Below are 16,283 nucleotides of genomic sequence, written 5' to 3' on the forward strand. Positions count from 1 at the left end.
AAGGGTATCAAACCTAGCTTAGAGTTGGCCTAGGGTTTTGAGCAGTGTTGGAGGAAATTTATGTTAGGATATTTAAATTCTGGAAATCAACACTGATCTGTTACATCCCCAATAAGTCAGTCCTTTTGCCCTAAAACATACCCCAGAGTATAGGCAGGAGAAGGAAAGGAATTGAAGGGGGCGGTAAGAAGAGGCAGACAGGAAGCGAAGGGAGGCAGGAGGAGAGCCTCAGGTGCGGCTGGTGGAGAGGAGAGGGGGGCTGTGCCCGAACCCGTGAGAGCAGGAGATGGGAGGTGTCTGTAAGAGGCGGGCTGGGGGCGGGGGGATCTCTGGACACTGGTGGAGGGAAGTTGGTGGGGTGGGTACTGGAACATAGTATATCTGTAGCTCAACTGTGAATAACTTTGTAAATCATAGTGTATTGATAAGAAATAAATAAGTAAAAACACCAGTCAGTCCTTTGGATCTTTCCAAGGAATTGGATCCTGTTTTTGATTAGTCTTTTGTGTATGCACACTTGTGGTGCTAGTGGAGGGCTTCCTTGTGTGGGGTTTGAACCCGGGTCTTGGCGAATGCAAACCATGTGGCCTTGACTGCTGGTGGGCTATCTTCCCCGGCAAACACCCCCGCCCCCCATATCTTAATTCTTATTTTTTCACAAATACACCTTTAATACACAAAGACACATTTTTGGGAAATTAATTTTTATAGAACATCGCAAAACTGTGAAAAATTCCAATGTTCTCTTTATTCAGCTTCCCGGAAGTAGCTTACAGAACCATCAGGGCTCGCACATTGAACTGTTAACACTGAGTTTGTTTGCTCTGTCTTCTCCAGTCTGTTACTATGTTGGTGTTTTTTTGTGTCTCTTATGTCCCTTGAAACGTTTTAGTAACACTGGGCTGTTGTTTTGTAGAATGTTTCTGTCTTAGCCTTTTCTCAAAATTAGGTTAAGGTTATGTGGTTTTAACAAAAATGTATCATATCAAGAGGCGCATGAGGTTGTATCTGGTTTCTTTTTAAGCAAAATAGTCTGACTTAGAAAAATGTAGGAGAGACAGAGGAATTGCACATCATGAGCTGTGCTGTGGGCAACAGAGAATGTGTTGGTGTTGATAAATCTTTTTTGATAATGTTAATTAACTTAATTTGGATGTGTGTGATTTTCTCAAAGGTCGGATGTGTTCATTTTTAATTTTAATTGTTTTAGTTTTTTGAGGTCATCGGAGGTCCCTAGGGAATGTGGTACTCTGGGGGTCCTGCAGTGCTGGACCATCCAGGTCACTCTGGTGGTGCTAGGGAGAATCTTAGGTTTTATTTATGTGTGGGGGGGTGAGGGGTTTGGGTCACACTCAATTATGTTCAAGGGCCCACTCCTGGCAGTGCTTAGGAGACCGGGTGTGGCTCCCAGGATCAGATTGGGATCAGTCACCAGTAAACAAGTGTTTTAAGCCCTGTACTATCTTCCCAGCTTCTGAAACCTTAATCTTTGTGTAAGACCACAGAGTGCCACGTACTGAACCCAGGGCCTTTCACGAACCCTTGGCACACTCCATTCCTAGACTTTTCAGCCTCCAGATAGTTGAGCCAGAAGTTGAAAACATAAAAAGTGAGAATTACAGATAAGCAGAAGAAAAAAAATCATTAAGCCAGGGCAGAATACCACCCAGAGAAGTTTACTGTTAATATAACCTGGCCTTTTCCTGTCCGTATGTCTATTCCTGTTTGCTATATGTGTGTATGTCTGTTCCCTGTCTGTAATATGTACACTTTATGTTTAACATGACATCTGTATCTCTCATTTCTTTAAGCCATCCCATGTAATGTTCTCACTAGTTTTTCAATTTTTAAAGTAGATGAAATAATTTGAAAGTGTGTTGAAATTCACACTTTTAAAAAACAAAGCACTAGACAGTTAAACTTACTAATAATCAGAAACTTTTTTTTTTTTTTTACTTTTTGGGTCACACCCAGCGATGCACAGGGGTTACTCCTGGCTCTGCACTTAGAAATTACTCCTGGCAGTGCTCAGGGGACCATATGGGATGCTAGGATTCAAACCCGGGTCGGCTGCATGCAAGGCAAACGCCCTATCACTGTGCTATCATTCCAGCCCCTAATCAGGAACTTTAATGGTCTTAGATGTAGTAAATAGCCTGGCAGTGAAAATGTATTGGTGGACTTCTTGAACTGTATAACTAAAAGTTGGGTGTGACAAGAAGAAAACTGCCACCCCGATCAAAAAATGGGGTGATGAAATGAACAGAAACTTTCCCAAAGAAGAAATCCGAATGGCTGAAAGGCACATGAAAAAATGTTCTACACCACTAATCATCAGGGAGATGCAGATCAAAATAACAATGAGATATCATCTCACACCACAGAGACTGGCCCACATCCACAAAAACAAAAGCAACCAGTATTGGCGTGGATGTGGGGAGAAAGGGACTCTCCTTCACTGCTGGTGGGAATGCCGACTGGTTCAGCCCTTTTGAAAAGCGATATGCACGATTCTCAGAAAATTAGAAATTGAGCTCCCATTTGACCCAGCAAATGGTAACTCCTGGGAATATATCCCGGGGAGGCAAAAAGTTATAGTAGAAATGACATCTGCATTTGTATGCTCATTGAAGCACTGTTTAAAATAGCCAAAATCTGGAAAAAAACCGGAGTGCCCAAAATCAGATGACTGGTTAAAGAAACTTTGGTACATCTATACTATGGAATACTGTGCAGCTGTTAGAAAAGATGAAGTCATGAAATTTGCATATAAGTGGATCAACATGGAAAGTATCATGTTGAGTGAAATGAGTCAGAAAGAAAGAGACAGATATAGAAAGATCGCACTCATATATGGAATATGAAGTAGCAGAATGGGACACTAACACCCAAGAGTAGTAGAGATAAGAACCAGGAGGTCTCCACAGCTTGGAAACTGGCCTCACATGCTGGGGGAAAAGGCCACAGAGACAGAAGGGAACACCTAGTAGAGAATGTTGGGAGAACCCACTCGGGTTGAAAGCTGTGTACCAGAAGTAGACTCTAGACCGAACATGATGGCCACTCAATACCTCTATTGCAAACTACAACATCCAATAGGAGAACAAAAGGGAATGCCCTGCTGCAGAGGCAGAGTGGGGTGGCGGGGGTTGGGGTGGGGGGTGTTGGGAGGGATACTGGGAACATTGGTGGAGGAGAATGGGCACTGGTGGAGGGATGTAAGTGAAATGCAAACATGAAAGTTCATAAGTTTGTAACTACCTCACGGTGATTCACTAATTAAAAAAAAAAAGAGTTGGGTGTGAAACTTTTGGGTTATTTTGGTTGGAAGTTGGATTCCTCCAAGAAAGTGTTTCTTGTCTTATAGTTGAAATATGCACGTCCTGGACTACCCACCTTCAGTGAAGAAGTGCTTCACAAGTGGAAGTTGGAGATCAAGAAGTACCATCACATAAGGTGTCCCAACCAGGTGGGGTTTTCTTATTCATTAATTTAGTAACTGTCTTACCAAGTATCTGCTGTATTTCTGCTATTCCTTCATGACAAAGTGCTTGAACTTTTTTTTTCTCTTTGGAGGTGAGGGGCACACTCAGTGGTGCTCAGGGCTCACTCCAGGCTCCAAGCTCTCCCAGCGCTCACTCCTGGCAGGCGTGGGAGACCATTTGTGGTGCCGGGGATCAAAACCAAGTCAGCCGCTTACAAGGCAAATGCCCTACTTGCTATACTATTGCTCCCACACCATGGATCTTAATGGCTTTAAGATAGCAGTTACTGATAATATGAGACTAACACCCAAGGACAGTAGAGACAAGGGCCAGGAAGATTGCTGCACAGTTGGATGCCTGCCTCATGAGCTGGGGGAAAAGGCAGATGGGATGGAGAAGGGACTACTGAGTCAATAATGGTTGGAAGTATCGCTTGGGATGGGAGATGTGTGCTGAAAGTAGATAAAGGACCAAACATGATTGCCTCTCAGTATCTGTATTGCAAACCATAATGCCCCAAAGTAGAGAAAGAGTAAGAAGGAAGTTGCTTGCAACAGAGGCAGAGGGTGGGGTGCAGTGGGGTTGGCAGGAGGGATACTGGGGACACTAGTGGTAGAAAATGCACACTGTTGAAGGGATGGATGTTCGATCATTGTATGACTGAAATTCATCATGAAAACTGTAAGACTGTCTCAGAGTAGTTCAGTTAAAAAAGACAGCAGTTACTGTATTTGCTCACAGTTCTGCAGATCAGTTCTTTCAGGATTCAGTAAGCAGGTCTCATCTTAGCATCACTGGATTCCTCTTGTAGGGTGCATGCAGCCGGGATCTTCATTTTGGCTTGTAGAACAGGGTAACTGGATTAGCAGCAGAGAACATGGTGACTTCTCTGTCAGAGAGATGATTTCAAGAAATGAAAGTCCCAAGTTGCAAAACTCTTTAAGGTCTAACTTAGCAATTTGGAACCTTATTTTCGGTCCAAGGTATCACAGGGCTTAACCAGATTCAAGAGGTGGGTGGATGATAGGCTCGGTGTCGTGAGTTGCAGAAAATGTATACCATCTTTATATATTCTTGTATACAGAACTTTGGGGAGTAGCTTTGCAAGAAATGGACATCACTTTATCACTAAAGAAAACAGATTAAAGGGGAAAAAATAGCTTACCCAGACAGGGGCTGTAGGCTAATGGTGCCTTACTTGTGTAAGGCCCAGGGTTTGATTCCCAGCACCACCAGGGGGAAGAAAAAATAGTGAAGGAAAACACAGCCTATAATCTTCTGTGTTTTCTCTCAAATGGCACAAAATGTACTAGAGAAGGAACTGTTTTCAGCTTTTTTAATCAACTCCCCCCTCCTCTTTTTTTTTCTCTTGCTTCCCATGGTTTCCCACTGTGACTTGCATGTTAGTTCCTCCTCTGCTTGCTTTGTGCTCTGTCTGTTGGCTGTGCTGCGTGTAGGGGGCCTCATGGAAACGAACAGGTTGGTGAGGGGAGGTCGCTGTTGGCTACTGGCTTGACCTGATTTCCTCTTTTCTTTTCCAGGGTTGTGAGGCTGTCTACGGTAGTATATCTGGCCTTAAAGCTCACCTGGGCTCTTGTACATTGGTTTGTAACTCCTGAACTATTTATCTTAACGCGACCTCTGACATAGTTTGACGTGGAAAGGGGTTTGGAGGAATAGTTGTCTTGTCTGTCCTTAAGAGTCTGGGCAGTTATTTGTTTTTAATTTGTGGGCCACACTTTGTGGTGCTCAGGGATTACTCTCAGCTCTGTGCTTGCAGTCTGCAGCAGGAGCTGGGGGCTGACCCCAGGCCCCCTGCATGCAGAACATGCGCTCAGCCCAGTGAGCCATCTCCCTGGCCCTCGAGTAGTTATTTGTGTCCCAGATATTTGGGGGGTTGAATTTCCAGGGTATGTTCAAGATGCTTCAAACCAGCGAGGTGACTCAAAAGGGTTAGCGTGCATGCTTTTCATGCAGGAGCCCTGAGTTGGTCCATGGCATTGCATGGTCCCCTCATACCCATCATGTGTGATGCCAAAACAAGATGTAGAAAAGGCTGAGACAGGTTAAGTCGTCTCATGAAAGGAATTTGGAGAAAGTTCTTTCAGTTTCAAGTTCCAGCTCAGGATTTAACTTCTTCCAACTGAATGTCTCCCAAACTGGGTTCTGCCCTCTGCCCTCTTAACTGGCCTTAAGCTTGCTTTTTGATTTGGTTTGGTTTTGGGACCACACCTGGCAGTGCTCAGGGCTTTTTCCTGGCTCTGCACTTAGAGATCACTCCTAATGGGGCTTGGGGAACCGAAGCCGGGGTGGCTACGTATGTAAAGCAAGCACCCTCCCTGCTGTACCATCTCTCTGGCCCCTGGCTTTAAACCTTAAGGTTGGCTTTTCCTGGGCTTACAGTCCTGAGGAGTAAGCACTCTTCTTACTCTCCAGGATCCCAGCAGGTCAGACTAACAGCCCTTCACCTCCCTGATTCTCCACACTGATGTAGGAGCCGTCCAACCCACCAGCCCTTGGGATTGTTGCTGCTTTTCCAATCCCATTTAGGAGTATCTGCTTTGAACCAGTGTGCCCCACGTAGACTCAAGGCCTTAGGAGGGGAGAGGTTCGGTTCAATCGGTTCAAGGCAGACGCACTCTCCCTTCCTCCCTCCCCCTTCCCACCTCCCCCCTCCCTCCTTCCTCCCTCCTCTTTTCTTTACTCTCTGTCTCTTTAGTTTTGGACCCTTTTGGTAGTACTCAGTGCTTAATCTGGCTCTGCCCTCAGGGGGTCACTCCTGGCAGAGATGGGGTGGGGCCCATATTGGTACCAGGTATTGAATCTGGGTCGGCTGCATGCAAGGCAAATGTCCTACCCACTGTACCATCACTTTGGCCCCTGGTTTCTTAAAACTAGAGTGCCTGAATTCACAAGGCACTCTTTGCAGCTGTGGCTGTGGAAAGAATTTGCTTGTGCTGCTTCTGATGGTGAGGAGCCCAAACAGAACTGTAAATTGAGCTCTTATCTGCTAAGGTCACACCTTGATCTAGCTACCCTCTGGGCTCAGAGAGTGTGTGTGTGTGTGTGTGTGTGTGTGTGTGTGTGTGTGAGACCTTAGCACATAAGAGCGGGAAAGCTTCAGGCTGATCTGTGGAGTGGCAGGCTACTTTGAGTATTGGTAGAAAACAGATTTATAGTTATGATGGTCTCTCCTAGCTCTTTCCCAAACATGTTGCTCTTGGGGATTTCATTTCCTTACTTTTGTTCATGTAGAATCTCTGCTTTTCGTCTCTAACAGTCTTAAATTTCCCACTCATTCTCTTCTCTTTCTTTTGGAAATAGGGAAACTTTGTGGCCGGAAAATACAGATGTCTTCTGTGTGAGAAAGAGTTTGTTTCAGAGAGTGGGGTGAAATACCACATCAACTCTGTCCACGCTGAGGTGAGGCTCCTGCTCGCTGGAATGTTTGCATTTATTTATTCTGGAGGACCCGCACCCAGCAGTACTCAGGGCTTGCTCCTGGCTCGATACTCGGGGGAACCCTGTGTGGTTGGTGCTGGGGTCAGACCTGGCTTGGCCGCCCGCATGGCCAGCACCTGACCCGCCGCCCTGTCTCCTGCCCCTCTGTGATGTGTTTGTAATCTTGTGGACCCTTTATTCAAATTTTTAAAATTTTTTTGCCTGTTTTTCTTGTAAGTAATTGGTGGTAGGGCGGGTTTGGGCCACACTTCAGTACTCAGAGGTCACACCTGGCTCTGCTCAGGGGTCCATTGGTGCTGGGGATTGAGCTGGGGTGGGCGACCAGGCAGAGGCTGGGATTAGACTGCTAAACTCTCTTCAGCCCTTGCCTATCAAGGCAACTTGCTAATGTAGTTACTAGTGGTGTTGGAGATTAAAGATTTTCTAAAACCAGATACATTATTTTTGATTTATTTTTATTTGTTGTTGTTGTTCTGGCCTCACCCTACTGTGCAAGCCAGCTTACTCCCGACTCTGCACTTAGGAATCACTCCTGCGAGGCTCGAGAACCATATGTAGTGACAGGGATTGAACCTGGGCCAGCTGTGTAGAAGGCAAGCCCCCAACCTACTATACTATTGCGCTAGCCCCAATTTTATTTCAATTTTACTTGTGGGCAATACTCAAGAGTGCCTCAGTCTTAACTCCGGCTCTGTGCTCCAGGGGCACTCTGGGCAACCACTGGGGACCGTATGTGGTGCTAGTTGATTGGACCAGGGTCATCTGCTTGCAAGACAAGTATCCTTATATTAGCGATGCTCAGGGGTTACTCCGGAATCACTCCTGGCGGTGCTTGGGGGACTATATGGGATGCCAGGGATTGAACCTGGGTCGGCCACGTGCAAGGCAAAAGCCCAGCCTGCTGTACTATCGCTTTGGCCCAGCAATGAGTTTTCAGTGCTTTTTAAAACCCTGCTTCGAGGGCTGGGTATATAGACTCAGAACACATACATTGTGTGTGTTGCCTGGGATTTGATTCCTAGCGTCTGAACTAGTACAAGGCAGGAGAGAGAGGCCAGGGGTGATGATACAATCCTGCATGAGACCGGCCCTAGTTCCATCCCTAGCACCACCATCATCAAGTTTCCTGAAATCACCAGGTATATTCTGGAGGCCTCTGCACCGCCGGAGCCTCAGGCCTTCTGTGTACCACCAGGGCACCGGGTGGCTCAGGTCATTCTAGGCACTGTAATGCCAAGTATTGCTTCATTCTTTTTTTTTTTTTTTTTTTCTTTTTGGGTCACACCCGGCAATGCTCAGGGCTTACTCCTGGCTCTGCACTCAGGAATTACTCCTGGCGGTGCTTGGGGGACCATATGGGATGCTGGTGGGTCCACACGTGCAAGGCAAACACCCTACCCACTGTACGATAGCTCCAGCCCCTATTGCTTTGTTCTTGGGCCCGAGCATTGACCTAGAGGCTAGGTTGCTGGGTTGACAGAATCTCTAGAAGGGTTTCCGGAGCTTGGGAGGTTACTTCTGAACCCCCTTCCATGAAAAGCTTTTGGTGGTTGTCTGGTTTACTTCCCCAGCCCCCCCTTCCCACACCACCAGAAACAAAATTTTATCCAGTGCTTTATGTCTAATGAGATTTTTACAAAGAAGATAAATGTATGAGGTGTTGCTGAATAAGCAGATTTTGTAGCTTGTATATTGAGCTTCTTGAAACTCTTATCTTACAGCAGAGCTTTTTATTTCATTTTGTTTTTAAATTTTTTTCAATTTCATTTTCATAAAGTTCACAATAATTGATCACATATTTCAACACCAATCCCACCACCATTACACCTTCCCACCACCATTATTTAGAATTTTCCCACAACCACTAAAGCCCACCCCACAGGCTTTTGCTAAATAATTTATCTTGTATTGCTTGTTAAGAATACTATGAGATGTCTGTGAAGATTGGCCGCAGCAGAGCTTTTTAGACTTCTTCCTTTTGTGACGTCTTTTCACCCCAGGAATAAAACACAAGCTAGCTCATGCCAGAAATAACTTAGATTCATTCCATGGTTGGGTTTTAGTCATTCCTGACAGTGCCTCCTGGGGAATCAGATGTGTCTCCAGGGACCCAGCTGGGGTTGGCCGCATGCAAAGCAGGCCCCCTTGGCCCCTGTCCTATCTCTTTGGCCTTGATTTTGTTTTTGTTTGTTTGGGGGCCATAAACAACCCCCTGAGTGGTGCTCAGGACTTATCCTGGCTTACTTGGGGGGGCCATATGGCACCACATTTCCTCTCCCCCTACATATGTCTCATTCTGCCATGCTCTGCTTTCTCGTCGTCATGGTGTTTCAGTTGGCCGATGTTTCTATGTGCCCTCTGCAGGACTGGTTCGTAGTAAACCCAACAACCACCAAAAGTTTTGAAAAGGTGATGAAGATAAAGCAGCGGCGGGAGGAGGAAGAGAGGAGGCGCCAGCAGCACCAGGGCCGACGGTCGCTGAGACGACGGCGGCGGCTGAGCCAGGAAATGCCCGACTTGGAGCTGAGTATGCCCGGAGAGGAGGAGAGGAGTGAGGAGGGACTGCCCGTGCCCGCTGACGCCTCCACAGAGCCAGAGCCCGGGACAGAGGAGGAGGAGGAGAAGGGGAGTGACGAGGCACCGCCCGAGGCTGCCGCCTCCCCGGAGCCAGAGCCCCAGGCCGTGCCGGCCCCTGTGCAGAAAGTGAAGGCCTCAAAGACTAATCACAGACGAGGGAGGAAGTAGCAGATGCTGGCAACGCACCCCCTGGGGAGCAGGGGCTGCCAGGAGGACCGAGGCACGGGCTGAGTCCAGAAGTGTCCCCTGGCAGCTGTCGGTGGGCCCTGGCTGCCCTGCTCCTTCCTCCCGTGTATGCGTCACAGTTATCCCTCCCTGGCGTCCACTCCCCCCACCCCTTTTGCATCGGTCCTCCTGCTGTTCCCTGTGTTTTCCGTCTTGCCCAGAAAACTCCTCCCGTCTTACAGGCCAACTGTAGGCCCTTTTGTCCTGTTCAAGCCTGAGAAAGCTGTTGGGTTGTGTCCTTTCTTTATGGGGTGTAGATTGCGTTTAGCAGCCACTCTGTCATCTAGCTGATAAATGAACTCCAAATGAAATTTTTTAAAAAAACTACATGGACTATGCATTTTGTGTTTGTGACATGAGAAGCCTGCAAACTAGAATCATCACTCGTGGTGAGGTTACTTGGAATCCGTGGGAAGTAAACTTTGGGGACTCTGATGTTCTTTCTCCCTCTGGCTTTAGAATGGAAAGTAAGATAATGAAGTTTGGATGAAAAAGCGAGAGGTGCCCTTCATTGATTTTCCTGGGAGATGCTTTGTTGGCCCCAAGTAGCCCAGACTGACTCAACCCAGGGCTTGGGAATAACGTGTCCCCAACATTAAAGTGATGAAAGGAAGAAAGTGGAAAAAGCAATAAATTCCGCCTGGGCTTTCCTGGGCCAGAGCGTCATTGTGGCTATATGGTCTCTGCCCCCGGTAGCTGCTGTTTGCTTGCTCAGTTTTCAGAATTGAGAAATCCTTTGTCCCCTGATGTGATGACGCTGTATCCCAGTGTTCTGATGATGACATGAAGGTTGGCCGAGGTGTGCATTCCTTGTTTAGTGTAGCCCCTGTAGTCCCCACCCCTCCCTTTAGCTAACCTCTTGTCTCTGAGTTTTCTGAGACCATTGTCCTCCCTCCTTTGATATGTGGAATTCTCTGTCCTCTTAACACAGGACTTTATTTGTGATATTTATTTGGACTTTTGGTGAGTGACTTTTATGTGATATTTACTTGGAGTTGGAAAGGAAAAAAAAAATGCTTTTTCTGTACCTCAAGCCCACCTGGTAATGTCTAGTGGGCTCTTTGTCTCTGAGGCCGGCTTCCGTCGGAGCCTCTGGTAGAGCCACTGTCGCGTTTCTGGAATCTCTTCCCCGTTCCCATAAACACCAGTCTTACCCCTTCTTGCCAATTTTGGTGGTATATGACACATAAAGAGCAAGGATCCCTTAACCCTGATACGGACAACTACCAGCGTTTCTAATTCTGCAAGACTGTTCGCGGTCCGTTCTCGGTGCTCCTCTGTGTAGCTTTAAAATGTGGGCTTTGGTGAAGGCTGCCTTGAGACACGGCAACATTTAAGTCTGACTCAGATACTGCCAGAATCGATGGTGTGGAATCAAGTGAAGCATGCCGTTTCTTCTCTATTTTCATTGCCTATTGGCAAGTTGCAGCCGAAAAGCCCTTTCCATAGATAAGGGTTGTCAAGGAGGAGAAATGTCAATTTCTGGTAAGACTGGGAAACATTTGGCTATGATAACTGAATAAATGACTCATTTAGAATGATGTTTGCAGTTGTTCATTGACTCCTGCTTGCTACTAGACTCCTTGCTGGTGCAGTGTATTGGGGTCAGAAGATGGCTCAGGTGGGAATGAAATTTAAGTATTGGAGACACAGTAGTCCTTTTTTTTGTGGGAGGCCGGTACATACCCGGTGGTGCCCACAGCTGACTCCTGGCTGTGCTCTGAGGGATCACTCCTGACAGGTTCAGGGGGACTGGATGAGATGCCAGGGATTGGATTCAGGTCAGCTGCATGCAAGGCGAAGGCCTGCTTTACTATTGCTCTGGCCCCTCCGTCCTTCGCTCCTGAAATCAGCTGGCTAAAATGAATAATTTGAGAGTGAAGTGGATTAGTATAGGAAATTTACCCCGTCTCACTGGGCCAGTGTGCTTACTTTTCTTTTTCTTTCCCAAGGCTAAGGACCAGCAGATTATCTGAACACAGAGTAGCATTTCTTAGTTAAAAAAAGAAATGTATGGGCCAGAGTGATAGTATAGTGGATAAGGTGCTTGCCTTGCACATGGCCTCCTGGGCTTGATTCCTCACATTGCACATGGCTCCCCTAGCTGCCAGGAGTGATCCCAGAGTGCAGAGCTAGAAGTAAGCCCTGAGTACCACTGGGAGTGGCCCCCAAAACAAAACAAGACTGCTGATGTGTTAGTGGGATATAGCTCAGACTTGAGATCCAGGGTTCAATCCCTAGGGCCTCTCACACAAATCATGTGGGGGCTGGATGGAGCTTAACGGGCTAAGTGTTTTGTGTGCAGGAGGCCCAGTTTCAGTTTCTGGCATCACATGGTTCTCCAAGGACCACCAGGAATGTTGGACACTGTGGGGTGTGGCCTAAAATCAAAATCCACTTGAATAACAAGCTTGACTATGGGTAGGTTGTAGTGCAATGTGAATTTTCATGCATGTTTGGGAATATAATTTGTTATAATGACTTGTTTTGGGGTGGGGAGCAGAGGGCACACCCAGTGATGCTCAGGGCTAACTCTTGACTGAAGAATTAATTCTGGCTGTGCTCAAGGTACCATATGGGATGCCAGGAATTGAACTCTGGTCAGCTGCATTGTGGGGCAAGAGCCCTACCTGCTACACTATCTTTCCAGCCTGTTGAAACTTTGAAAACAATTTTGCAGTATTCTAATAAAATTGAAGGTATGCCCTGAGGCTCAGCAGTTTATCTCCCAGAGAACCTCCTCTTACCACAAACCAAGAGACACAATGAATAAGATTACTGCAATAGTTTACAGCTGACACACTGGAAACATCTGAAAACTGGTATCTGTCCAAAACCTGCTCCTGACTTGCAAAGAGACAGGAATTATTTAAATGTTTTATTTAAATAATCAGCTCACACAAATATTGCCTTAAAGTGAAACATGAGAAAATTTACTTCTACACGTTTTGGTTTTCCTTACCCTATGTCTTCTGTTCGCTCTTAGTAGCATCTCAATCTGAACCCCACCACCTCTCACCTAAAATAGCTTTCTAATAGGTTTGGGTCTGCTTTTTACTACTAAATGCATTCTACCCACATAATAAGCTATACTGAGTAAATTCATTTACCTGCCAATAGCCACAATAGTTTTGCATTGCACTTGTAAATATGTTTCTCCTTTGGCATAAGAGACCCTCTAGGCTCCTATTTTCACCTTGTCACTACCATTCCATCCATGTGCCCATATTACCATTCTTTCTCAATTATACTTCAGCTACCATTAACTTTTAAGTTCTTTGAACAGCAATAATAGAATTAATAGCAAGGATGGTAGGTAATTCCTGATTTGCCTCCATATTTTCTTAGGGTCTTGCATTTAGAGAGACTACGGCTTTATATTTGTCTTGAGTACCTTTTTAAGTTTAACCTGAATTTGCATGCTATACAAAATTCTATTTTATTTTGCTTTATGAGTCATACCCGGTGATGCACAGAGGTCACTCCTGGCTCATGCACTCAGGAATTACTCCTGGCGGTGCTCAGGGGACCATATGAGATGCTGGGAATCAAACCCGGGTCGGCCACGTGCAAGGTTTATTTCATGGAGATGATACTGTTTGAGAAAACACATTTTTTAAACATATTTTCTAATCTCTGATACTGATGTGATCAAGCTTCCTCCCGTCAGCACAGATACCTGCTGTGCTATCACTCCAGCCCCCCAAATTCTACTTTCTGATCTAGAAAGTGGCTAAGGCTTGCCTTGCATGCAGCCAACCCAGGTACATTCTTCAGTACTATATATGGTCCCCTGAACACTGCCAGGAGTAATTCCTGAGTGCATGAGCCAGGAATACGCCCTGAGCACCACAGGTATGGCCCCTTGTCACTGTCACTGTCATCCCGTTGCTCATCGATTTGTTCGAGCGGGCACCAATAACGTCTCTCATTGAGAGACTTACTGTTACTGTTTTTGGCATATCCAATACGCATGGGTAGCTTGCCAGGCTCTGCTGTGTGGGCTCCATACTCTCAGTAGCTTGCCAGGCTCTCCAAGAGGGACGAAGGAATCGAACCTGGGTCGGCCACGTGCAAGGCAAACGCTGTACTCGCTTATATGGCAGTGCGAGCGAAGTAATGACTAAAGTAGAAAATACATTGGGACGATAATATCAATGAATAAATTATAATTTAGATTGTTTTGGTGACAAAATGCTATATACTTCAGGGGCTGGAGCAATAGCACAGCAGGTATCTGTGCTGACAGGAGGAAGTTTGATCACATCAATATCAGAGATTAGAAAATACGTTAAAAAAATGTGTTTTCTCGAACAGTATTATCTCCATGAAATAAACCAAACATTGTCTTTCTTTGAGTTCAAGGTTTTCTCAAGTAGTTTAAGGATATTTGACAAATGGTATTAGGCTAGCTGAGATTTCCTGCAACATCCTGCTTTTATTAATAAGCAAATGAAAAAAGATGGTAGGTAAGGGGAGCTGGTCACACAAATATCTGGCAGCACTGCCCAGGGAAGCCTCAAATCCTGAAAACACATCATGGTGGAGATTTTTACCAAAGCAATCAGTGATCCCTAAGCCTTCTTAACCAGGATTCTGCAGTATCTAAGAATATGTGCTTCAATTCTTACTTCATTGGTGTGATTTTAGGATTTCGAGTAATCCTTGATTTGGTGGTGTGGGGAGGGCTCATTGTGGACTTTGGTACCCCCTGTTCTTCTGAGCACCAATTATGTCTTCTTTGAAGCTGTTTCCTCCCTCGGACTACACCTTCCAGATACCACTCTTTCTGCTGCAGTTGATGCTTCTGTGTCTTTAGCTGTCTCCGAGCAGCCTCCAGCTCTTCACTCCGCCGAATGAGCTTCAGAAGTTCCTTCTGTACCTGTATACTCTCTCCCATGACATCTCGGGAGAACTTTACACAATGGTGCCTAGCTACTGACTCCAAGTCTTGGGTCTTCCCAAAAAGCTTACTCTTTCCAAGCCATTTTATGTCTGGCTCATTCAGTTGTTCCTCCAATAATGTTTTTTTCAAGAGGAATGGGACAAGGATTTCCTGTATTTTTGCATTTGTCTTGGCTGGGACTTTCTCCTTTTCTTCTTTTAGTGCCAGTATTTTATTCTCCTGCTTCTCCTTCAACGTGGAAATGTTTCTCATTCCCTCCAAACACTTCTTCAAATTGTGCAGCGTCTTTTCCTTTTCTAAGAGTTCTGTTTTAAGCCTTGCAAATTTTGCCTCATATTTGGCAGATGCCATTTGTTTCCTTCTTTCTATCTCCTGAACTTCTTGTAAATAGCTCGCCCACAGTTTTTGGGGTTGTTTTCTATAGTCCTCCGTTTTGTTTGTGAGGTAGTCCAGAAAGAATTTGTTTTCACTTTGGACCTGGGATAGTTCGGTATATAGCTGCCTGATTTCCTTTATTCGTGGTTTTTGCTGGGTTTGAGCTTGTTTGATTTCATTGTTTAATCTTATCATTTCTGGCATGACTTGACTTCTAATTTTCTCAATTTGTGTTCCAGTTTTGGATTTGAGAATATTGTCTACTAAATAAAGATATGGTAGAGAGAACTTACTGACATCCTCAGAAAACCTGAAGGAAAAACAAAGTGAGACATTTCCTCATTAGTTCTCAATGAAAGTTTAGTAAAACTAGAGGCGTAAAAAAAAAAAAAGGAGACAATTGTACTTTCCTACCAGGAAGTATTTTTCAGCAACCTAGTGTTCCTGGCAGTGAGTTCGGTGTGTGCGTGGGGGGAAGGGAGGTTCGGAGCTGGTGGCCTATAGCCAGAGGGAGCAGAGGAGGAAATGATATCCACAATTTCTAATACAAATTCACTGCAATCCCCAAGGTGGGATCTTGATTTAAAATTTTTTTAAATTTTGGGGCCACGCTCAACGGTACACATTCTTCTATGCTCAGGGATCATAAGGGGTCCCTGGGATCAAACCCGGGTGAACACTGCAACGCAAGTACTGAAGCCACTGTCCCCGCTGACTCCAGTCCTGGAAAATCAACCATGAAGGGAAACTGAGAGACCTGGTCGTGCTTCGCACCGTGGCGACCTGAGAGAAGGACGGCAGGCAGGGCGCTCGTCATGCATGTCCAGAGCCCAGTCAGGAGTGAAGCCCCTAGCAACGCCAGGTGCAGCCAACAAATCAAACCAGACACTTGGAATACACGCTACAGCAACTAAGAGGGCACGGGAGGGAACGCTCCTCGGCTTCGTCAGCACCGTTTCGGGGTCCGAGGACGCTTCGATGGGCGGTTGCGGGGTCCCTGGGGGTACCTACTCGTTCCTCCAGACCCCGGAGCTTTCACCCTGAGGCTCCGGGCGCGGCTTGTGCGCCGCGTGGGAATGGCGCCTCCACGTGGAAGGTTTTCGAAGTTTCTCCGTTCCCGGGTCCTGGAGGCTTGGCTCTGGCCAAAGCCCGAAAGGCCAGTCCCCGGGGCGCTCCTCCCGCTCGGCTGCCGAACGAGGCCCCACTGTCAGTTTTCTCTTGGCGTCGCTCTTCGCGTCTTCGGGCTTCAAGAG

General features: G+C 46.2%; 2 protein-coding genes across 4 annotated transcripts in view; one reads left to right on the plus strand and one right to left on the minus strand.

Annotated features, from left to right (window-relative positions):
- The window catches only part of ZNF512 (zinc finger protein 512), a 32,856-nt gene extending 21,566 nt beyond the window's left edge, over window positions 1–11,290 (plus strand). For all 3 annotated transcript variants that reach the window (XM_055122872.1, XM_055122870.1, XM_055122871.1), the window contains 4 exons: window positions 3,368–3,469; window positions 5,027–5,089; window positions 6,810–6,908; window positions 9,312–11,290. In XM_055122872.1, the coding sequence (XP_054978847.1) occupies window positions 3,368–3,469; window positions 5,027–5,089; window positions 6,810–6,908; window positions 9,312–9,692 (645 nt within the window). In that variant the 3' untranslated portion in view covers window positions 9,693–11,290. The remainder of the gene's footprint in view (window positions 1–3,367; window positions 3,470–5,026; window positions 5,090–6,809; window positions 6,909–9,311) is intronic.
- Window positions 11,291–13,735: 2,445 nt separating this feature from the next.
- On the minus strand, window positions 13,736–15,328 carry CCDC121 (coiled-coil domain containing 121). Its single transcript, XM_012935070.2, has one exon. It carries the CDS (start codon window positions 15,232–15,234, stop codon window positions 14,377–14,379), a length of 858 nt encoding a protein of 285 aa, XP_012790524.2. The 5' UTR covers window positions 15,235–15,328; the 3' UTR covers window positions 13,736–14,376.
- Window positions 15,329–16,283: the final 955 nt, after the last annotated feature.

The sequence above is a fragment of the Sorex araneus genome, chromosome X (genome assembly GCF_027595985.1).
Source record: "Sorex araneus isolate mSorAra2 chromosome X, mSorAra2.pri, whole genome shotgun sequence".
Taxonomy (NCBI): Eukaryota; Metazoa; Chordata; class Mammalia; order Eulipotyphla; family Soricidae; genus Sorex; species Sorex araneus.

Bases quoted from the DNA above. Each gene is read 5' to 3' on its own strand.
- CCDC121 (XM_012935070.2), bottom strand. From the start codon at position 15,234: ATGCCAGAAATGATAAGATTAAACAATGAAATCAAACAAGCTCAAACC.